Source organism: Carassius carassius, chromosome 10, assembly GCF_963082965.1.
Source record: "Carassius carassius chromosome 10, fCarCar2.1, whole genome shotgun sequence".
NCBI classification, from domain to species: domain Eukaryota; kingdom Metazoa; phylum Chordata; class Actinopteri; order Cypriniformes; family Cyprinidae; genus Carassius; species Carassius carassius.
Window position 1 is genome coordinate 22,649,073 of NC_081764.1, and position 25,998 is coordinate 22,675,070.

Genomic DNA, 25,998 nt, shown 5'->3' on the forward strand with positions numbered 1-25,998 from the left:
GCACTAAGCACCAGAATGACCAGACACAGGAACAGTTTCTTCCCTCAGACAATCCATCTAATGAACACTTGATAATAACTGTGGAACACACTACACTATTTATATTTATATACACACACTTATTTATGTAACACGCATACTAAGTGTTCACTTAAATTTTGCACATAATATACCTGTACATACATAACTGCTTTTTGTTATATACCTGCCATACAATTGTCAATTTGTATATTGCTGAGGGAGGGCCCCCCAGTACAGTTAACGGGCTGCGCATCATCATGAAATCTTATCATTTACCTGTGTTTTTAAGCCTTGCCCATTTAAACATTCAAAAGAGTTTAAAGCATTCAAACACAAGATGCGGAAAAATGTGCCGTGTTCGGAGCGCATGCAGAGAGCCGTGTCTCTCAGACAGCAACACTGAACCGAGCTCTCCTTAACCTGAACGAACACTTATGTGTACAGTAAGTACAGCAAAATAAACTAAGCTGTGACATTATACCCCACAATTCTTTATACAGTGGACTACCAGTAAAATAAAAAAAAGATTTGGGACAAAAAAATATTCAGAAACTTTGACCTGACCATGTTTTATGTAAAGTGTTTTTTCTTTAATTGCTAATGCAACCTTTTTACACCAGGCTGAACAAAATTCAGAATTGCTTGGTAATTGGTCAACAAACTATTGATAGCTATGTAAATATTGTCATATTAACATTTTGTCAGAATTTTTGGTTGATTAATTCATTGTGTACCTTTCCTTCAAAGTTATCTGATATTATCAAAATGAATTTGTTCTGACACTGTTCAACTCTGAGTTCTTGTCATATTTTATAACCATATTCTAAACTATAGCAAATAAAGTGCCACACTCTGTTGCGTTGGGTCCCGCGATTGTGCAGGTCTCTACTTTGAAGGTGCTTGTTATACTATTTTGATCGAGACTCTGGACTCTGAGCATAACTTGTTTTTCTGTAACAATCTATAAAATATTTTCTATATAAACGTTAATGCCCTGGCAGTGGCAAATAGTTTGTTTTTAATTTGATTACATTAATGTTATAAGTTAAGATTTACAATAAATATTTTAACTGCTACTATGTAAAATAAATACTCCTGTGAAAGCACCTTATTTGTTTAAAGTGTGTGCAAACCAAATGTTATTGCACATTGTTCATATAACGGTACTTTTAAATGAAACAAAATGTGTGAAAAAGTTGGAACTTTTGTGCATGTGCCCAGACCAAAAAAAAAAAAACAATTATCATTGCCCAGCACTATTATATATATATATAAAAAATGTGGGTGCGTGTCTGTCTGTATGATCCTAAATATAATATAGCAGATGTCTAATTGATATATTTGGTTTATGTATGTTTACTTAAATCTGTCATTTTTTTCCCCTCCAAAATAAAGAGTTCTAAAAGTATGCATTTCTAACAGGCTCTGCAGAAAATGAAAAGAGAGTTAAGAAATAAGATGGAGAAAGAGATTGGTGAGCTGCAGAATGTCATCATTCACAATGACGAAAATAATTATTTCAGAGACTTGGATGTGGAACGCATACAGAAGCGTGTACAAATGGCATCTTTCCAGTACACCACCAGCTGTGTGCAGTAATCACTAGCCAATTAAGCTGTGATTGATGTTGATCTCCTATGTCTTGCATACGTTATTCTTTAGGTAGATTACCTTGAAATTAAGTAGATGAAATGTAATTTGTGAACCGCTTGTACTTACATAGCTCTTTTAAAACATTAACATTACTGTAATATTGTTTTTATTGTATTTAATGTCATTTAATATTAAATATTTGTATCAATATTCATATTTAATACTGTTTCCCAGAAGTTGATGTTGTATCAGGTTTAACCAGTTTATGTTGGAAGGTTGTTGGACTGTAAGTTTTTTCTATAGGACAGCATGTGCAATCACTTTTCCCTTTGAGGAACTTTTTAATGAGACTTCCATTTTCCTTGACCTTATTTCTAAGAAGCCTTTAATTGTTTCTTACCTTGAAAATGCTTCGAAAGTTAACGTGTCAATATGAACAAATCATGATTGTATTTTGGTTTTCACATCAAACTAAACATTTTTCAATGTCATAACACTTAAATAATGCCATGACTATTTATTGAATCTCTAATTTTATGAATTAGGTGTTTTTATAAACAATTCGGTAACACTTTGTTTTAAGGTGACCTTGTTATGCGTTACATTTACTGGTCCCACTTTATATTAGGTGGCCTTAACTACTATATACTTACATAGGAAAATAAGTACAATGTACTTATTGTGTTCACATTGTATTGTAAAACACTTTTGCTGCTATTGAGGTGGGATAGGGGTAAGGTTAGGGAGAGGGTTGGAGGTATGGGTAAGTTTAAGGGTGGGTTAAGGTGTAAAGTATGGGTCAACAGTGTAATTATAAATGTAATTACAGAAATTAAATACAGATGTAATTACATGTAGTTTTTTTTAATATAAGTACAATGTAAAAACATGTATGTACACTAAGTACATTGTACTAAATTATTATTTAAAATGTAAGTACATAGTAGTTAAGGCCACTTAATATAAAGTGGGTCCCATTTACTTAGTATTATAATAACAATTAATTATGCATAATAACATGAAAGTAACTATAAGCCAAACCCTAACCCTAACCTTTTAATAAGTATATGTAGTTGATTAAAATTACTCAGTACTTAAATGCATAGTTACACTGTAACAAGGACACCTTAAAATAAAGTGTAGCCCAAAATTAATTTACATAGAAACAATCAGTCTCTAAAGTTAGGGAAAATATTAGGCCAAAATGGAAATATTTATAATTGATTAATATTATATATATATATATATATATATATATTGAAATTATTAATTGGGTAAGACTGCCATATAATTTCTGTTCAGACATTTTGTTTAATCAAAAGCAAGGAGTAGCGATAGCACATGGCTTGATAGAAGGTGTATCTAAGTTTTCTCTTTTCACCGTTCCTGAGGCACTGTTTATCTGTAAGTTATTGTTTTCATATTAAGGACCGTGTAAGGCAATATAACATGTAAATTATTATTATTTTTTTTTTATTATTTATTTATTTATTTGTTCGGGACAGTGCACATTAATGAACAATCTAACATTTCTGTACAGACTGTAAATGAGCCAGGTTATAGCATAAATGCTAATTTTCACCTGTAGTCCCGAGGCAGGAAGACAACAACATAAAAATAATACAACATAAAAGAACAGACAATAAACAGTATCAAGCAAGAGACACATTAGCACACATTCAGGCAGATTACATCAATAAAGTTAGTCAAAATGAGGACATATCTGGGAACTTTTAAGAAACTGTTTAAGGTGCATTTTAAATGTGCAGTAAGTAGGACATTCTCTAATATTTGTTGGGAGGCTGTTCCAAAAATGACCTCCTCTGATAGACAGAACAGTTTGTCCAAAGGTAGTTTTTCTGTGCGGGATCTCTATATCTCCTCTAAATGAGGCTCTGGTGCAAAAACCTCTGTCAGGCCTAGGTTTGATGTATGTGGAATGAGAAGGTGGGGGCAATCCGTGAAAAACTTTATAAATTAAACAGCTATTTTTAAAATTAATAAAATTTTCAAAATTGAGCATATTGTATTTTGCCAAAATATTACACTGATGGAATGACAGAGGCTTTTGATCAAGTATTTTTATAGATTTTTTGAATAACATTTCTATGGGTTTTAAAATTGTATTTCCAGTAAGTGACCAGGTTGTGATGCAGTAATCTATATGTGAGAATATCATACCCCGAGGTACTTGAACTCTTCAACAATGTCAAGTTCCACTCCCCCCAGGAACACATTGGACCGCTCCAGCTTTATGAATTTTTTTGAGAAAATCATGGTAACAGTTTTCTTTTTGTTCAATAGTAGGCAGGATTTAAGCAGCCAATGCTGAATATTCTCCGGTGCTGATGTAAGAATGGATGATGCTTCCTGTGTGCTTTTAGCAGGTGCATCATCAGCATACATTTGGAAATGGACTTTTTGACAAATGTTTGGCATATCATTTATATATAGAGAGAACAATAGATCCTTGTGGGACTCCTGCTGAACATTCAAGGTAAGACAACATAGTGCCACTAACACTCACAGCTTTTCTTCTGTTGGACAAGTAAGATTGAAACCAAACTAGCGCATCTTCTGCAAAGTTGAAGTGAGTCAGTTTAGACAGAAGGGCTCGATGATCTACTGTATCGAACGCCTTCTTTAAATCCAAAAAGACTGCACCAACACATGTGGTTTTATCAAGCGAGGATTTCACTGTTTCTACGAAGACACAGTCTGCAGTCTCTGTGGAGTGGTACTGGCGAAACCCAAATTGCATGGGGTGCAGGAGAGAATGGCCATTACTGAGATGTTTATTCAGCAGCGATCCACTTTTCTGCAACCTTAGGGAGGATGCTGATGGGGCGATAATTTGAGATGTTTGTTTTGTCTCCTGATTTAAAAATTGGTGAGACTATAGCCACCTTCCATCCTGATGGAACAACTGCCATTTTAATTGATAGATTTATCAGATGTGTTAGCGGGCATACCAGCACGTCTTTGTGTATTTTTAAAAAATATGTATCAAGGCCAAGTGCATCTTTGGCCTTTGATGGTTTCATGGACTTAATAATGTTAGCCACTTCAAGATCAGTTATTTGCTCTAACCTGAAGACCGGCTGTCCAGGATTAATAGGCTTACAAACGATCTCTGTGGAACTAAACATTTGTGTTATTTCATTGACAGAATTAATAAAGAAATTATTGAATTCAGTTGCTAATTCTTTTGGATTATATAGCAGCTCGTTGTTAACTTTTATTTCCAATCTATCATTGTCCATTTTATTTTGCTTTCCAATTAGTTTATTGATACTTTGCCATATTATTTTGCCATTTCCATTTGCACTTGTAATGACATCCAAGAAAAAATTTGCTTTGGCTTTACGTAAGGTATGAGTTGTTTTATTTCTCATGGAAGTAAATCTTTGCCTATCAATGGTAAGACCAGATTTTAAAAACACTTTGAATAAGATGTCTCTTTCTTTCATAAGTATTTTGCAGTGATTATTCAACCAGGGTAGATGATTTCCCCCTTTTTTACCTTTTCCTCTTTTAATAAAAGGCTCCATAACATCTGTAATTTTAGCGTTAAATATCTGAGAGTTGGTTTCAATATCTTTATCAGAAAATAATCCAGACCAATTTACTTCATTTAGAGTAATATCAAGATTTTGATGTAGATGTTTTGGAATAAAATTGTAATGGTTATTAAATGTAGATGAATGAAATCGCTTTTTACTTAATTTTCGGGAGAAAAATACAATATTATGATCAGAAAGCCCTGTAATGAGATTGTATGTTTTACTCATCCTCTCAGCGTGGTTTGTGAATAACAGATCTATTAGAGTTTCCGAATGGTTTGTTATTCTGGTTGGTGTTTTTATCATTTGTGTTAAATTATAATAGTCAGTAATTTGTTTAAGAGTCGTTCGTTCCCTCTTTATATTCCAGTTAATATTAAAATCACCCATTAAAATAATTTCCTTGCTTTTATCACTGTGTTTAAGGAGAAGTTTAAGTTGTTCATAAAAATCATTTTTTGCAGTAGGCTTTCTATATATACACACTATAACAAAAGACATTGTTGCAGAAAGTGATATGTCAACACCTACACATTCCAAAACAATTTCACTTGGCCATTCAATCATTGTGCACTTTAAAGTATTTCTAACATACATTATTACTCCCCCACCCCTCCCATTATTTCTGTCCTTTCTAAATACATTATACCCAGGCATATTTACAACAGCCTCAGGGGAAGAATGGGTTAACCATGTCTCTGAAAGTCCTAAAAAGTCAATATTGGAACTGCACAACAGATGTTCCAGTTGTTCACATTTTGGTTTCATACTACGTGTATTTAAGTGTCCGCCAAATAGTCCCTTTACTTTTGATAACGGATCCCAAACTACCCTTGCCTGATTTAATGTGCGAAATATTTTGTTGGTTCTGTGCCTTTTGAAGACTGGATTCCTGTGTTTTATTGGAGGAGTCTGTTGATTAACATTGCAAAAGGGTCATTCTTCAATTGGGGTGGCAAATGAGAGGCAGAAATTTTAAAAATGTTTGTTTTCTTTTAATAAAATGTATTGCTATGCATGTAAAATTAGTTTAATATTATATATCCATTAAAATTGAAGCTTAATAAAAATTTTGATTTTTAAATAATTTGAATCAAACACTGGTGAAACAACCACTTATGTCTATGGTGTTACCAATATTTGAAATAAAATTTTGGTTTGTTCTAAAATGAGCAGGGATATGCAACTTTAGGTAATAATTAATAAATACATAAATTACTGATAGGAATTTTGGGTTTTCATGAGCTGTATGCCAAAATCATCAGTATTAAAACAATAAAAGACCTGAAATATTTCAGTTGGTGTGGAATGAATCTAAAATATATGAAAGTTTAATTTTTATCATTACATTATGGAAAATAATGAACTTTATCACAATATGCTAATTTTTTTAGAACGACCTGTATATATATATATATATATATATATATATATATATATATATATATATATATATATATATATATAAAGTTTGAGCAAAATACTGAAATTCATCATGAGTAAGATTACAAGATTAAAAGAACTATCTTCTCTGATAAAAGAACATTTAGAGAAAAACTGAATAAAAATTATAAAAAAACATAAACACATAAATATAAACACATAAATACATAAACACTGTTTCTCACTCTCTCAAAAAGTTGTCTGCACAATGGATTGGGAACTGGGTCTGCATCTCTGCGCTGTCTATAAAGACGATGCTTTTCAGCAGCAGTTAATCTTGCCATACCTGACAAGAGAGATACAATTATGTGATTATGGCTGTTCTATGTGTTTTATTAAAAATACAACATTGCTGGTTGTATATTGTCTGTGGAGTTACTATAGAGTCTGTGGTGTTACCAGGATAGGCAGTAACACCACAGACAGTAACACCACAGACAAATTAGCCTAAATCCAGACTTTTCTAAAATGGAGGCTGCCATAATGATGATTGAAAGATCAGGGCATATTTTGGAGATATGAATAAACATGCAATTATCAAAATTTTTATTAAAATTTGTAAAATCTGCAAGTTATCAACATAACACCACAGACACTAATAAAGTGCGACACATGAAATTGTCAGGAATTTAGCTAACTTTAAGAAAATTAATAAGAAAGAATGTACTCACCATGCACCCCTCAGATCAACCAGCACCTGCAATGGCCTTTACACACAGGAAGTAGTCCAAATAGATTTCCTCCTTTTCTTAAAGGGACGATGTCCATTGATGTAACACCACAGACATGAATTTGGGGGACACTACTTTTTTCTTAAATATTACAAAATATGTATTTTTAAAAACAATTTAATAGAATTGTACATGTTGAATTAAATCTATATTCACAATATAACCACTTTATTAGTGTAAAATTTTTATATTGTTGCCATTACATTCTATGAAACCTCTCTGAGGTATGGCGGGAACATGCATATTTTGTTACAAAAGTAATCTCTCAAACCCAATAAAATATGTATTTTAATTCAAAAATGTAATTATTAATAGTGCAAAAATTGTTTTTATCCTACAGAATACAAAAATGCAACAACAATTTTTTTAATGGTATTTAAAGTTTATTTAAACTGTTTTAAAGTAGAGGGACACCACTTGCCACCACAAATAAAGAATGACCCACAAGTCAGCAACAGTTGTTTGTGTTAGCGGAGTCACACGCTCACCAGTGCACACTACCGCCGCGTCCCTCCTGCAGTGCAGCCTCCCCGGCGAGCTCGCCGCTACTGGCACGATCTCTGCCGAGCCCATGGAGAGCCCCAGCCCAGCAAAGCCAGCACCGCCCCCCACACACGGCGAAACAGCCCCTCCAAGGCCGCCCACGCCTCCGCACTCCACACCACCAGCCAACGCTGGTTCCCGCCGAACCAGGAAGAGGCGCCATCAGGGCTACCACCACCAAACAGCCCAAGACTCGGGAACTCCACAGGGCCCACAGCGCCCAGAGGTGGGTCAAACAGGCGATTTGACAGTGACCAGATGGTGGTGTATTGAGGGCCACTATTTGTTGGCACTGTTGTTTCTTCTGTAGCGCAAATGGTGTTGACCACTGGTGTTGGGCCTGGATTAACTTCGATGTCTCCAGCCAAAAGTAGTACAATCACCAATTGAGTAGAAATCACATTAATGTTGTTTGATGGAGATCTCTCACACGGCTTAGATGAAGTTTTATTAGGAATATTATTGAGGAATTTGGAATATAGAAGGTGATAGCTCTTGTTGGTTTGTGTGTACACGCAGTTTTGATTCTCTTGCAGACAACAATGCTTAACAGACACAATTAATAGTGTTAAAATATACAAAATTGTTATCCAACTTTGTAAAAGGCATCCAGATGGCTGCATTAGATAGTCTGGGGGTTTTAGAAGAAAACGCATAGCTCCTGCCAAACTGTGCATGCCCCCAGCCGCCATCTTCCAGCTAATATTACAGCTGACATGAAAATCCTCTTATTTCTGTGTTTATGCTATAATGGTAACTTTGTAACTTCATGGCTTTAAAGTGCATACATTTGGTTCAAGAGACATGAGAATCAAAACCAAACAGGTTTTTATTTGTTTATTTTTTAATCTGACTATCTGACATACAAGCTGGAAAAAAGGGGTGGAGAGCAACAGCTTATTTGTATTTAAAGATGCATGCATGAAAACAGCCTTCTTCCTCTCAAAATAGTCATTTTCAAAATTATATAATCTGTAGGGTATTTTGAGCTGAAACTTCATAGACACATTCTGGGGACACCTGATACTTGTATTACATTTAGTAAAAAGGGGCATAATAGGACTACTTTAACGAAGTGTCATTGTTGCTTTCAGAAATGGGTAATTTACTTGCCAGTAGTTTGTTTTGCTTTATATAAGTGTGCATGTATGTGTATTCTGTGTGTTCTGTATTTTCAGTTTTACAATATAAAAAGGGAATTTCAGTTCAACCCAAGAAAAGTTACATCTCGAGACATTATTGGAGTCTCATCCCTCATATTAGCTCTTTCTAGCCTTGCAAAGACAAGTCAAGTCACCTTTATTTATACAGCGTTTTTAACAATACAGATTGTGATGAATTAACTGAACAGCATTTAATAGGAAAATAGTGTCAATAAAGCAAAAAGGCAGTTCATCATTGAATTCAATGATGTCATCATCCAGCTCAGATCAGTTTAAATAATATCTGTGCAATCAAGTCGACGATATCGCTGGAATTTAGCAGATGGGAGTTTTACTTACTCAAACATGTTCTGAGGGCAGAAAGGAAAGTGATTGGTTTACAGATTCAACCAATGAATTTTAAGCAGAGGCGTACAACTAACTGTTGTACTTTGCATGCGTATTACAAAAAAAAAAAAATAATAGAGTAATAATAATAGAGAATAAAATAATGAGGTAACTGGAGTAAAACATGCTTTTCCAATGTTTCCATGCTGTCTGTGAAACCGTAATGAGCTAAAAAGTACTCATTCATATCTCCTTGACATTACATCAGTCAGTTAGCGTTAGCATTTGTATTAACACTGCTCTCAGGGCAGGAGTACTCAATATAACTGTTATTTTTAATGAACTGTGTGCTGCTTTTAGGGCAGGAAAACTCCATATAGACCCCTTAATCGCCTACATCACTGTGACGTCCCCGCTCTAGCTGGAGGTAAAACATAAGGCAGAATTCATTGCAGGAGCGCTAAAAGTTTGAAGTTTTGACTTTAAAATGTCTTCTTGTTGGGTTTTTGGCTGCCAGAATAGAAGGAACAGCACTTTTGTTTAAAAACTAAAGTTTTACCGGATCCTGGCAGACATTCCTTCACAGAAATCAAGAAGACAATTGTGGTTGAATGCAATACGGCATACAGAATGGACCGAGATGATCATAAATAATGCTCGTGTTTGCAGTGCACACTTCATATGAGGTAAAATAATCTATGCATATGAACTGGTGTGTTGGTTTTATCAAGTAAATCAGCAAGTTTCTGTTTTATAGGTGAAAAGTCGCCAACCTTCAGCGCACTAGCTAGTTCAAATGTTAAACAAACATACAGCGATAGATGTGTGTGCCATCCTTTGAATGGTCTCTTAAAATAATACACATTGCTAATCATAGCCCAGCGATAGGTTACATTAGAAAATAAGCCTTGACAAAATTTCCCATACCACCCAAAAGTAATTCATATGGCCGTATGGCATACGGGTCAGGTAGCCTGCTTCCATCCGCGAGAGTTAATAAGAAAAAAAAAGCTGTCACGGTCCCGCAGAGTCAGGGACTGTACATATTCGGACAGTTCCGAACCTTCTTCTGCATCCATGTTTAATAAATCCCTCCTAAAACATGCTAGCTTACGCTTGTCAACATTGCGTCCGTGCCTCTTTTTGCCTCCAGCTAAGCCCCGCCCACCCGGAGACGTTGGAATGTTTACAAACTTTTAAGGGGTCTATTCATATTAATATTATTTTACTAAACTATGTGCTGCTTTCAGGACAGGAGCAATCAATATTCATATTACTATTATTTTACTAAAATATGTGCTGCTCTCAGGGCACGAGTAATCAATATTCATATTACTGTTATTTTTAGTGTATTATGGGCTGCTCTCAGGGCAGAAGTACTCCATATTCATATTACTGTTATTTTACTAAACTATGTGCTAGTGTTGTCAAAAGACCCGGTACTTCGGTACCAAGTCGGTACTAAAAAAATTTAAATGTGACGGTACCAGGTTTCTTTAAGTACCGGTAGTACCGAGGTCCCGTTCAAACCCGGTTCAGCGCTATGATTTCCGCGAAGCAGAAAACGAGGACGGAATCTCAAAATCCAGTCATGAAAATGAAACCTACATTTTAATATGGACAGTTATGGAATTTGTTAAAGTTAGCATAAATTAATCAAATCAAATCAAATCTCCATATGGACCAGTATCTGTAAATGTTAAGCCGCAAAAGTTGTTTGAAATATGAATCCGTGTTCTGGGCGTCTCTGTGTGAATTAATGACTGGCAGAGACATGCGGGTTTGTGTACTACGTAGACTGAAGCGCATGACGCTTGCATTAATTTCAGCATCTGAGCTTCAGTGTTTTCTCTCCATCAAGCGATCTGAACTTTTCAGTTCATCTCAATGGACGCACAGCGCACCTGTATTTGATGCTCTGTAATCTCTTTGTGAAGGCGCACGAATCACCGTTGCTTTACTGATAGCGCTGTTTCTCACACATGCAAAGAGAGAGAGAGCGAGAGTCTTACCACGCTGAATCGAGATGCTATATGTAAACTATTCTTTGTTGTCTTCTCCTGTCAAAGTAATGTAGTTCATTTAGAATTATTCATATTCATTTTCGAAAAAGCAGAAGACATACCGGTTTCTCCGGTAGTGGGCGGAGCTAATGCGCAAATGGCAATTTCATTGGCTGGCACTGATCTCTTACCGGCCCTGTTTTGATTTCAGCAAATCATTTTGACCGAACGCAGACAACGTGATTAATATTCATGAGCCCAGCAGCTCATCAATTCATAGTATATACATTAGTATGATAGTAGAATTAGTAGAATTAGTAGTAGTATTATCTTTTAATAATAATTAATATGATCTATTACTATTTTTTTTACAGAAACCCTCAATGACCAAAAATATCTTAAGCATCACCACCAGTCTTAAGTTCAGTTAAAATGACAAATATGCATTCATTAGGCCTAAAAGTAAATTTTTAAATAAAGGCATTGTGCTAAAAATATTACTATTATTTAGTCAACTGTATGTGATACTGCTACTACTGTTGAAAAAATTTATAAAACTTTATTTTTTAAAGAAATAAATCACAATATTTCTTCCATGTTTTAATTTTAATAGCAAATCCCCTTCATTTACCAAAAATAAAATGTGTTAAGATTTCATAAATTAAAAGACAAATTAAATTTGGGTGAAACTTGTTTACTGTTTTTCATAATTATATAACTTGTAGAAAAACTTTAAACACAATTGTAAATAAGTATAAAGAATGGCATTGGTTTTATTTTTAGTGCTAAAAAGTTATTTTTTTTTTAATTAGCATATTTTTGTGTTTTGCTTTGGTACCGAAATTGGTACCGAGAACCTTTCACTGGTATCGGTACCGAATACTGAAATTTTGGTACCGTGACAACACTACTATGTGCTGCTCTCAGGGCAGAAGTACTCAATATTCATATTACTATTATTTTACTAAAATATGTGCTGCTCTCAGGGCATGAGTAATCAATATTCATTTTACTGTTATTTTTTGTGTATTATGGGCTGCTCTCAGGGCAGAAGTACTCCATATTCATATTACTGTTATTTTACTAAACTATGTGCTGCTCTCAGGGTAGGAGTACTGAATATTCATATAACTGTTATTTTTACAGATCTATGTGCTGCTCTCAGGGCAGGAATACTCAGTATTCATATTACTGTTATTTTAATAAACGATGCGCTGCTCTCAGGGCAGGAGTACTCAATGTTCATATTACAGTTATTTTTACTGTTCTATGAGCTGCTCTCCGCATAGGAGTACTCTATATTCATACTACTATTATTTTACTGAACTATATGCTGCTATCAGGGCAGAAGTACTCAATATTCATATTACTATTATTTTATTAAACTATGTGCTGCTTTCAGGGCAGGAGTAATCAATATTCATATTACTGTTATTTTTAGTGTATTATGTGCTGCTCTCAGGGCAGATGTACTCAATATTCATATTACTATTATTTTACTAAGATATGTGCTGCTCTCAGGGCACGAGTACTCAATATTCATATTACTGTTATGTTTAGTGTTACGTGCTGCTCTCAGGGTAGGAGTACTCAATATTCATATTACTGATATTTTTACTGATCTATGTGCTGCCTTCAAGGCAGGATTACTCAGTATTCATATTACTGTTATTTTAATAAACGATGCACTGCTCTCAGGGCAGGGGTACTCAATATTTATATTACAGTTATTTTACTGTTCTATGAGCTGCTCTCAGTGTAGGAGTACTCTATATTCATACTACTGTTATTTTTAGTGTATTATGTGCTGCTCTGGGCAGTTTTTTTATCATTACATTTATAAATCAATAGACAATTTCTGCATTATTGAATGATCTTTTATTTTGTTTTCCAGTTACCTGGAGGAGCTGGCAGAAACAGGACAAATCAAAGGAGCTAACACTGACGAGGCATCTGATGCTGCTGAGTGCAAAATGGTGCAAAAATGGAGATGAATGAAAAATGGTGTGTGTTTGGTTCCACCTGATAAAAGCACATAATAGCCAAGGGTATTCGAAGGGTAATTGGTTATCATGGGGACGTTAGCGATTATCAACATTTACAGGTTAGTCTGTGATTTTATTGCCATTTGAATCCAGAATGTCATTATTGTTTTTTCTCCCATGATCCCCATTAAAATCTCCGGCCGAATCCCAAGGTCATGTGTTAATTTAATCGCTGTCTAAATCCACATCTCTGAGATTAAATAATTTCAAAATTAACCGTTTAAAACCGTTTTCACCACTGTTTAACACCATATACTAACTGTTGTACTTTGCATGCGTATTACAAAAAAAAAATGTATGTGTATATATATATATATATATATATAAAATACTAAAATATTTACAAGAATACTATTTCAGAAATGCTACACCACATTGATTGGATGCTTATTAAGTACAAAAAGACCAGTAAAGCACGTAAACATTTGAAATGGGTCATTATTATGGCAGTAACAGGTATTTAACACAATTTTTTAATATTTATACGCCTACAATTACATACTTAAAAATGCAAACCATGTAGCTTTGTTTGCCTCATGTAAATAAGAGGTTGCATTTACTTATTAATGCTAATCTCCACATTTTTAATAACACCCATTATTTTGAGAGATAAAATTTAAGAAAACCATTTCAGCTATATTGGGTCTATTTTCCTTTTAAACCAGAGATTTAAATAAACAATAAATATTATATTATTACAGTTAAATCTATTATTCTAAGAGTATGACATTTTATTTAGAGCAGACAACCATGCAACTGGCCATGTCTGCAGTGCAGTGCTAGCTCCTAGGTTCACACATTTATCTTCTCCACTGTGAATAAATCATCAAATCCATGAGTTATCACTGAGGTGTCACGTAAATAATTCTTTCCATATGTTCACATGAATAACAATTGCCATCAGAATTGTGAGAGAAGTCCTGAGTTGACTTGGTGATACATAAATGTGATTTCAATAGTTCCGGGTGTCAATCTATGTGCAACCACTTAATGTTCTCATAGGCTGTTGCAGAGAAATAAAGCCCTGTAATTCTAAAAATAACCAAAATGTTTTTTATATATATATATACAGTACAGACCAAAAGTTTGGACACACCTTCTCATTCAAAAAGTTTTCTTTATTTTCATGACTATGAAAATTGTAGAGTCACACTGAAGGCATCAAAACTATGAATTAACACATGTGGAATTATATACATAAAAAAAGTGTGAAACAACTGAAAATATGTCATACTGTAGGTTCTTCAAAGTAGCCACCTTTTGCTTTGATTACTGCTTTGCACACTCTTGGCATTCTCTTGATGAGCTTCAAGAGGTAGTCACCTGAAATGGTTTTCACTTCACAGGTGTGCCCTGTCAGGTTTAATAAGTGTGATTTCTAGCCTTATAAATGGGGTTGGGACCATCCGTTTTGTTGTGCAGAAGTCAGGTGGATACACAGCTGATAGTCCTACTGAATAGACTGTTAGAATTTGTATTATGGCAAGAAAAAAGCAGCTAAGTACAGGAAAACGAGTTGCCATCATTACTTTAAGAAATGAAGGTCAGTCAGTCTGAAAAATTGGGAAAACTTTGAAAGTGTCCCCAAGTGCAGTCACAAAAACCATCAAGCGCTACAGAGAAACTGGCTCACATGCGGATCACCCCAGGAAAGGAAGACCAAGAGTCACCTCTGCTGCAGAGGATAAATTCATCCGAGTCACCAGCCTTAGAAATCGCAGGTTAACAGCAGCTCAGATTAGAGACCAAGTCAATGGCACACGGAGTTCTAGTAGCAGACACATCTCTAGAACAACTGTTAACAGGAGACTGTGTGAATCAGGCCTTCATGATAGAATATCTGCTAGGAAACCACTGCTAAAGAAAGGCAACAAGCAGAAGAGACTTGTTTGGGCTAAAGTTTGGGCACAAGGAATGGACATTAGACCTGTGGAAATCTGTGCTTTGGTCTGATGAGTCCAAATTTGAGATCTTTGGTTCCAACCACCGTGTCTTTGTGCGACGCAGAAAAGGTGAACGGACGGACTCTACATGCCTGGTTCCCACCGTGAAGCATGGAGGAGGAGATGTGATGGTGTGGGGGTGCTTTGCTGGTGACACTGTTGGGGATTTATTCAAAATTGAAGGCATTCTGAACCAGCATGGCTACCACAGCATCTTGCAGCCGCATGCTATTCCATCCGGTTTGCGTTTAGTTGGACCATCATTTATTTTTCAACAGGACAATGACCCCAAACACACCTCCAGGCTGTGTAAGGGTTATTCAACCAAGAAGGAGAGTGATGGGGGGGGGGCTGCGCCAGATGACCTGGCCTCAACAGTCACTGGATCTGAACCCAATCGAGATGGTTTGGGGTGAGCTGGACCGCAGAGTGAAGGCAAAAGGGCAAACAAGTGCTAAGCATCTCTGGGAACTCCTTCAAGACTGTTGGAAGACCATTATAGGTGACTACCTCTTGAAGCCCATCAAGAGAATGCCAAGAGTGTGCAAAGCAGTAATCAAAGCAAAAGGTGGCTACTTTGAAGAACCTACAATATGACATATTTTCAGTTGTTTCACACTTTTTTGTTATGTATATAATTCCACATGTGTTAATTCATAGTTTTGATGCCTTCAGTGTGAATCTACAATTTTCATAAAAGTAAAGAAAACTCTTTGAATGAGAAGGTGTGTCCAAACTTTTGATCTGTACTGTATATTGTGCTGTAAATGTTGTTTCATTCAATGTCTGTTGTACAGATTATTTGTGTAAGAACAAAATGAAATGTTGATTGAAAATAATCAGTTTACAGGTCCAATATTACAATAAAATAATCTAGTATAATTATGACTTCTTTCCTTTTACAATTACAAACAAATCCAGTGAATTAAATGCATGTACAACACACAGGAAGATTACACTGCAAAAGGTAGGTGCATCATTAAACTGCTGTAGTTTGAACGTGCTCCCTTTAAACCAGGCCCTAGGTTGCCTTGCAAGATATCTTCTCAAAGCCAGTTTCTCAAAGTCTCCATAAGTGTTTGTAACGTCTCCCTGCATTTGAAATGCATAAAGTGTCTGGTTTCAATTTACACTGATGATTATGAAAAAATAAGTAAAAATAAAAAAATAAAAACAAAAAACATTATTTTACCTGAAGTCTTTAGTTTTGGACATTGAATCATGAACATCCTCATTTTCATATTTCCTGGACCAATTTCTTTTGTGGAGCAAACTTGCAAACCAGGAACATTACATATATGAACAGCTCACTGCCAAACATAATTACTAGTAAAATCATAAAAATCAAATTTCAACTCCCTCAAAATTGACAATTTCTTAATGACACATAATACATCCTTAAACCCTGCCATTTCTACAGCCTACTGTACTCTGTTTGGCCTCAGCTACAACTACAGTGATTGAGGGCAGATTAGAGTAGTAGACGTTTGAAGGACAGCCGATGACATCCATAGGCTGGCATTATGCAAACAAACCTAACAGGTAACTGGTAACATAAAGTGAGATTGGAGTTTCTGACACTCATTTCAGCACAGTAGTTCAGAATCAGTTTTCTTTTACGAGACAAAACTTTATTTGTCGTGCAATTTGATCTATAAACCTTTGCAGACCTTTTTTACATTTACAAACAGCTATATTGCAATTCATGAAAATATTAATATTGAGTACTCCTGCCCTGAGAGCAGCTCATAGAACAGTAAACATATCAGTAATATGAATACTGAGTACTCCTGCCCTGAGAGCAGCACATAGAACAGTAAAAATAACAGTAATATGAATATTGAGTACTCCTGCCCTGAGAGCAACTCATAGTTTAGTAAAATAAAATTAATAAGAATATTGAGTACTTCTGCCCTGAGGGCAGCACATAGTTTAGTAAAATAACAGTAATATGAATATAGAGTACTCCTGCCCTGAGAGCAGCACATAGTTTAGTAAAATAATAGTAATATGAATACGGAGCACTTCTGTCCTGAGAGCAGCACATAGTTTAATAAAATAACAGTAACATGAATATGGAGTACTTTTTACTCCAGTTACCTCATAACCAGCTTTGGTGTAATCAACTGATGAAGCAGTCAAGTGAAAATGCATGCTATATAATATTTAGTCCATGATTACTTGTTCTGTGCATCTTTGTTTGCTAATTATCTTATTAAATGTTAGAGATGTTATTTTTTTTTCATGAAAATACATGGTAAATTATTTTACCCTGCAACAAATGCCTCCCACGAAGCGTCAGTTACATATCTGTCTGAAGTATTCCTTCCACACGTTCAAATTTCTAACTCGCATCTGCTTCAATTTCATTGGTTGAATCTCTAAACCAATCATTTTCCTTTTTGCCCTCAGAACATGTTTGAGTAAGTAAAACTACCATCTGCAGAAAATAAGTGTGCCCAACTAAGCAAGCCAGAGATGACAGCTGCAAGGAACCAAAACTCGGTGACAGAATGGAGAAAAAACCTTGGGAGAAACCAGGCTCAATCGGGGGGCCAGTTCTCCTCTGGCAAGACGAAACCAGCAGTTGGCTGGATACGTACTGTATCCGTGTGACTGCAGTGACCATTTGATCTGGATACAGACTGGATCTGGTGGATATGGTGACCTCAGAATATGAAAGAAACAGAGTAATAATAGCATGGATTCCATTCTTCTAATGATGTAGCAAGTACATAGGGTGTTATGGGAAGTGTTCCCGGTTCCGGTTTTCCTAATTAATGCAGCCTAAAAATCCTTTCCTACATTCTGAACCATGTTACAGTAGGTAGACATCCAAAAGGCCCCTTTTACCGCCGCACATACCGCCGCCGCAGCGTCTGTAAAGTGCATTTGCAGCTTTTGACCGCTGAGTGGCGCGTGAAGTTATCAAACAACCTCATCACAGCACATTTTCGCAAATAGACGTCAGTTTTGCCTCACTGATGTGTTACATTTGAGGGATTCAGTCACGGAAAATTAAAGAAAAACACTATAGTTAAAATATTTAATATATTTAATATGTAATATTCACAGATGAAAGTTTGGTACTTATGAAGTTATGTACATTTCTTAAAACGAATTCAAGCAGGATAAATGTCAAGCCTGTGCCTGAGCCTGTGCTTATATTTTCTCTAAGCTACATGGTATTAAACTATATTTTAGATTTGATACATTTAAAAGGTGTGCAGAATTATTTATACTATATGAATTGTGTTATATTATTCAAAAGAAATTGTGGTTTACTTTGCATTGGAGCATTAAAAGTGGTAGCGGGGGGTGGGCTGGATTAATATGCAATGTCAATATTTTCATATATTATGCCTATATTTTAATTTATATTTTAAAATTCCTTTAATAAAACAACATGCATTTTTGTTATTCGTTACCTATCCTTTATTTTGACAGATAACTTCTTGGGAAAAAGACATTTGTCTGTAAACTGATTAAGAAATTGTTGCATGTTTAAACGTGAAGCACTGTATACTTTCATTCACATTATTTATGCCTAATTAGCTTAAAACAAGAAATGAATAAATTAAACCTGCACGATTTAGCTAAATCTTTGAAACTCTAAAGAATGGATGGATTAATAAAACGTCTTCACGATTAAACTCAAGTTCTCTCATTATAATCAACAAAATGCACACGATGTAAAAAAAGCTTGTGATTTTAAAGGGAGCATTCTTTACTTGCTTTTAGTGCTGGGCGATAGCATATGGCCTAAACAAAAGCCCATCATGCATCTAACCATCCACTCAGCATTAAGAGCTGTTCAGATTAAAACTGCCCGCTCCGCAGTGAGTCAGTGTCATGGACGGAGGACCTGTTAATATATTTTGTAGTCTACATTTCCATCTCGTTATGCCGCTGGTTTAGTTTTTTTTTTTTTTTTTCTTATGTAACTTATTTGTAAATAGAGCGGTCACTGTCTGTGTCTACACCAGACGTCAGAGTTGTCATCTGTTCCCCACTGCAAAGTGTGTCTAAACTTGATGACATCACTACAGTGTCAAATCATCTGAACGCAGTGTCAGTACATTTCGTCAATAAACAGAACGAGCATCAGTTCACTTGATGGGGATTGTGTTATGTTACAGCCCTGCTTGTTTTTAATGTTTTTATTAAATATATGTATTGACTGCATGGTCATTTCATCTTATTATTTACTGCCATGCGACCTACAAAAGTAAAGCTTGGCGAACCGAGCAACGAGCATTGCTGCAGGTTGTTTTTGGCGGATGTGCTGTGCTTGTGCTGCCGCGCTCTTTATTTCGTGGGTTGAAACATCTCTCTCACTCGGCAGCAGAGTATGTGAGAGCGGAGCAGCAACAATTTCTCCTCCGCACTCAGAGCATTTAATAATCATTCCGATCCGTGCGCACTTATACCAGAAACACGCTCTGCCTTCACTCCATGCATTAAGTTTTTCAGTATGTTTGAAATGTTATGTTCATAACGTAGCCTATAAAAAAAAAAAAACTAATAAAAAAATAAAAATAACAGGAGAGTTTCAAAGTGGCTAAGGCTATTGTGTGTAAACTTTTTCCCTATCACATGCCAAACTAATAACATTGTAAGCATTAAATCTTTAATTGCTGCTTTCTGTTGTGCAAATTTTGTTTGTGATGAAAATAACAGTACATTTTTTCAGTTATTTTATCTAAACAGATCGTTGAATTTTTTCAAAATTTCAAGATCAGATAGCCTACTGATAATGTAGTAGCACTGTAAGATCTTGCAGCCGACAAAAAAACATGTTTATTAATAAATAATTAAAATGTCTCATTTTTCAATATTATTAGGCTACTTCTGCATGTGCTTTGTGGCAAACTTAATGCATGTGCTCGAGCGAGGAATATATAACCAAAACAACAGTCCTATATAAACCTGTTCAGCAAGTTTTACAGCCTAAGACACTGTCCATATGAAAGAGCAAGAGATTCACACCTTTATCTCGACCCCCACAAGACATCCATAACTACCCCCAAAAAACACAACCCCCTCCAGCTGAACTGAACTCGGTCTGTTTTTTTGGCTGTGAGGAACGATGTGTTTTCATGTTACTGAGTTGAAACATGCCTGTACTCACCAGCACTACTCTTTGTATTCAATATTTTCTCGCAGCCCATATTATTATTTTCACAAGACCATAATGATAACAAATTATCAATTGATAATTAATCATTATTTTACGAAAATCATTGTTATTTGTGATCGTAGATGTTTGCGGAATGCTTTAAGACCAAGCGGAATCCTCTGCAGCTGCTCCCCTCACAGCGCGCAGGACTCCGCTCACTGACGCAGCTTCACCGTCTGCGATTTGACTTTACTAAATCAGATTGATGCGAATACAACTTATTGATCATGAGCCCGACATTTAGCAAGGCAGGAAAACATTCATTCTAACTGAAAGAAGACATATTTCACTGAGCTAATGCTGTTAAATAGAGAGAGAGAGAGAGAGAGAGAGAGAGAGAGAGAGAGAGAAAACCTAGTCTATGGCTATTCTTAAACTTGGAGCTCATTATATTGAAGTACAAATCCAAACACCAGAAACATTATGCATTTTATGAATAATGAAATGTTACGAAAAGTATGCATTTTATTTATTCACATGCTGTGTGGTTGAAATTATATTTTAGTTCACAACTTTAAGTTCCATTGTTTAAAAAAAATGCTTTATTGGCTAACATTTCATAAACCTTAAGTTGTTATGCTCTAAAATCCAATGCCATTTGTAATTTCACAGTATTTTCACCTCCTAAATCACTAACCTTTAAAGTCACAATTCTATAATGGTCAAATTTACTCAGGCCGATGGTATTTTTTAATTACATTTATTTATTTGTTTATTTTTGAATAATTGTAGCCTACATAAATAGGTGAAGCAAAACAAATATTTGGATTGGATTGATTATTTTTTCCCTTATTTTCTTAAAGAATAAACACTTCTTTTCTACAAGAATAAACATAACATATTACTACTTCGTATAAATAATTTAAGCAGTTGAAACCTATTTTTAAACTTGAATTAAAATACTATTAAATTAACTTTAAAATCTCAAGGAGTTTATAAATTAAAAATGATAAAATGTCACAGTGCATGTTAAATAGCCTAAATGAACTTGTTAACATTATAATTAGAACTAACAATATAATTAGATTTTTTTTACATGAACATTTCCTGTATAAAATGGGACAGCAACCTTTATATCAAACATTTTTAAATCGTCCACAGCTGAGCATCGCGGAGGCGGATCTGCACCAGAGCGTGTGAAGTGAATATGCTGCACAAAGTCATTTTCAGATGCAATGAAAAAAAAAAAAAAACCTGGATAGCCTAGATTAGGCCCATGCAGGCTCTGCTCTGAAGTATATAATAATTATAATGACTGTTAAACCAGAGTAACAAACTTTAACGGATCAATCGCCTATTTTCATTTGCTGCATGTTTTCTTTATTTATTTTTTTAAGGCAGGCTAAAAAATAAATTAAGTTTGTGAGAGGAAAAAATATGAGTTAGGTTGCACTTTAATGGATAAATCACCTATTGTCGTTTGCTGCATGTTTTTTATTTTATTTTTGATATCATATACAGTGCCGCCGCTCCCTATACGCAGAGTACGCAGTGTCTGTAGGGCACCAACTCCCAGAGGGGGCACCATCCCAGTTTCTCAAAAAAAACAAAAAAAAACATGCGCCATTCTCCCTTCCGCGCTCGCGACCGCTCGCACCTCATGTTTGCGGCTGAATGTTCATAACTGATGGTTGGACATCTATGCCCAGGTAAAGGACATCAGCAAGCTGGTGCAGAGAAAAGAAAACTAAAGAAAGTAAAGAAAAAAAAAAGAAAAAACGGCTTAAAGTTGGCTCGACGTTGGACGTTCGAGAGTCTCAAATTTAGGGACCGTCTCTAAAGTTACATGCGATATTGGTATACACTTATCTAACGTCAGTAGCATTTGAGGAGAATGACTTACAGTCATAAAAACAACTGTAAATGTTCGTCTAAGTGTCAGCTATAATGCACAATTGAATTGAATGTTTGATATTTATTAAAAAAACTGTAAAACATATGTAAATTATGCTACTTTTTCACATGGGCTCAAACGTAGCATTTGAGGAGAAAGACTTGCAGTCATAAAACAATTGTAATGTGTTCATTTAGGTGTGAGCTACAATGCACACCTTATACATTTATATATATATATATATATATATATATATATATATATATATATATACATATATATTAAAATAAATTATAAATCATTTAGGTAAAAACAAGGCCCATTTATCACTTTCAGGCACATTCCTGTGAATTATCATTATTATTAATTTTTTACTTACGAAAGTTTAAACGAAAATTACCCATGGTTTTAACAATAACACCACAAATCATCGTTCTTGTAGCCATGGTAACTTCAAATTAACCATGGTTTTGTTACTTCAAATAATAATTTAAGATAATAGTGTTCCTGTAGCTCAATTGGTAGAGCATTGCGCTATTAAGCGCAAGGTTGGGGGTTCGATTCCCCGGAAGCAAATGTAGGCAAAAATTGATAGCCTGAATGCATTGTAAGTCCAAAGCGTCTTCTAAATGCATAAATTTAATTTAATTTTTAAATTTAATTTAATTTAATATACTGTAATTATTTTTTTGTTGTTGCTATAAAAACAGACCTAAGCCATTAATAGCCTTTAAAAGGACTTAAAATGCATTATATATATATATATATATATATATATATATATATATATATATATATATATATATATATATATATAAATAATGAGGCAATAATGATTGGTTAATAATAACACTGTTAAAATACATAATGTAGGCAAATACAAGATAAACATTTTATGTACATGTTATTACACATGCCTGCAAAGGGATCCAAATGCCATGTAATTGCTGCTGTTACACTTACAGGACAATCAAATCCTTGTTTAGGCTACTGACCAAACATTTAATTCAAATATTCACTTAATCTTTAATTTTTGGCCACTTCTTTGCTATAGATGACACAGCCTTTATAATTTCTTCAACAAAAAAAACATGCATATCACAACCCTTACAAAAATAAACCATGCTTTTATCATAGTAAAACTGCTAATTTTCTTTGGCATGATTTCTGAATGCTTGAGACTATAAAATAAATTAGTCATAATTAAGTTATAGCCATATATAAATGTCGAGAGCTACAATTGTAATTTGTAAATAATACAATTTATTCATTTACTTTTTTATTTGATTAAAGTTCTATTTTCACCACTATAGTAGGTGTTTTTTCCATCATCATATTTGAGGGAGGGGGGCACAACAATACAATCCTGCTTGGGGCACCCATTTGGCCAGCAGCGGCCCTGATTATATAAGTAATGTATAAGTTGCATTTTATTACATTTAGAAATAATAACGACTGGCCTAATAATGTTATAATTTACCAACAGGATATTTTTAGCTACCTTCACTTTACAACAAATCCTTTAAATTTAACAAATATATCAGAACAAAACAAGAATTAAAAATATATAATTCTAATGGATAAATATAATTGCACTATATAATAATATAGGCTTAGCTATGAACAAAAACAAAATATAATAATAATTTAAAGCTAAGCATAAGTTAAGGTTGGGCTTTCTCATTCTCTCACTCGGGAGAAATCCATTTCCATATTTGTGATGTTGTCCATTTGAAGCTTAACTATTATTCATGAGGTAAAATAGGCGTTGTAGTTCACGCGTGTTTCAGTATCGATGGAAAAAAATCATAATTAACCCTCTGGCCCTCTTCGGTCATTTTTGACCGAAAGATTTTATATTTTGACATTTAAAAAATCGTTATTTCAAGTTATTGAAATAAAATCCAAAAGAGATCTTTAGGATCTCTCTAACATTTTATTGAAGTACATTGAATAAAATATTAATTGAATACAAAATGTTTGTATAGTGTTTGAATGATCACTTTTCATTACTTATTTTTCCTTATTTTTATCAAATACTGAGTAACAAAAATGCTTTCTATGTGTTCCCTTTCTAACAAGATTTTAATGTTTGACTGTAATCATAATATAAAACCTGATACTTATCTAACCAAAAATATCTAAACCTTGACAAAAAAAGTAATCTTTTAGAATGTCTAGATATAGATCTAAATGCAAAACCTAAAAATAAATGAAGAGATAAGGTCTATAAAAAACTATGGGAATCGAAAAGCCTCTGTATGTATCTATATAGGGTGCTAATACAAGATATTATGTAACATTACACAAGTTTTTATTTTTTTAATGCCTCCAGATTGCCCAATTCTCACATAAAAAAAAAAATAATTTTTAATGCTTTCACTCTATTTTAATGTATATATTGCATTTATTAAAAAATAGTAAATAAATAAAGAGAAAAAATATATTGATTCTAATGGAGTAAATAGCTCATTAAAATTGTATAAATATTGCATAGTATCATAAAATTCCCTAAAAATCATAAATAATAATAATAAAAAAAGTACTATTGAACAAAAATATATTACTTTGGTTTTCCTAAAGAACAAAAAAGTTAAATTTCAATGCTTCGGTCACTTTTGACCACGAAGAAGGTAAGTGTGACTTCTAAACGTCAATATGTGGAGTAAGTTGACCGCTGCTAACGCTGAATGTCTGGTGAATGACTGCTGTTTGCAGTGAATATGTGTGCGAGGCACCAGCGCGATCAAACAGTTGAAACAGATAATACTAAATTTTTGGTCACACATAAGGTATAATTCAAAAATGCAAAGTGTTAGTAGTTCAAAAAGTTAAAAAAGTTAAAAAAATCAAGAATAATAACAGAGTTAATAATAATTATTGCTAAATGCTGCACCATTCTCATTTCGCTCTGCATATGGAACCTGAAGATTTTTCTTTAAACCAAGAATGAACTGTTGTGGCAAACTTAAATCAACTCTCATCAGCATAAGAGACAGACTCACTTCTCAGGTTATAATTAAAAAGAAAGCTTTTATTCCTTGCAAAGAAGGTCAGACAGTCATACAGTAACACTGAGTTCATGCAGAGTACAACAATAGGGGAGGGCAGTCCTCCACCTTATATCCCTCTGCTGCGTCAAGGTTACAAAGTCTTAGCAGCTGTACTTTTCCATGGATAACATAAAACACACTCTCCGTGGTTTGTTTTTCACACATTTAGGACTTAGGTGACCCCCTCAGGTCATCCTCAGGCATTTTCCCCCAACTATATGCCCCCCCCCAGGTGTCGCCCTTCTGAACCCACACAGAAATTTTAAGAAAACACATGCATATATAGGCATACCGAAGCAGTGTTAAACGAAATTTTCCACCACAATTTCCCCGTTTTTATCATTCATTGATCACTAAAACATAAAAATTCATTACTACTGGCTATACTTTCACTACACACTTAACATTATATTTGCTCTGGAAGCCGGGGCTAAATGAATAAACACTGTTATTGCATTCCTGACATATGTCAGACCCTCAGTCACCTCACAGACACAAAACACAATTCAAAACCAAAAATTCACACTTAGGAATACAACCATAATTCAAAATAAAGC

The 25,998-nt window shown here is 34.5% G+C and overlaps 1 protein-coding gene across 5 annotated transcripts in view; it reads left to right on the plus strand.

The window, feature by feature from the left end:
• The window catches only part of LOC132151963 (centrosomal protein of 95 kDa-like), a 308,535-nt gene that overhangs the window by 190,668 nt on the left and 91,869 nt on the right, over nucleotides 1-25,998 (plus strand). For 3 of the 5 annotated variants that reach the window (XM_059560541.1, XM_059560542.1, XM_059560543.1), the window contains one exon: nucleotides 1,444-1,824. The exons of 1 other annotated variant lie outside the window; for it this stretch is intronic. In XM_059560541.1, coding sequence (XP_059416524.1) covers nucleotides 1,444-1,620 — 177 coding nt within the window. In that variant the 3' untranslated portion in view covers nucleotides 1,621-1,824. Of the gene's footprint in view, nucleotides 1-1,416; nucleotides 1,825-25,998 lie in introns of those variants that run through there. One more of the 5 variants, XM_059560544.1, reaches the window with a different exon arrangement.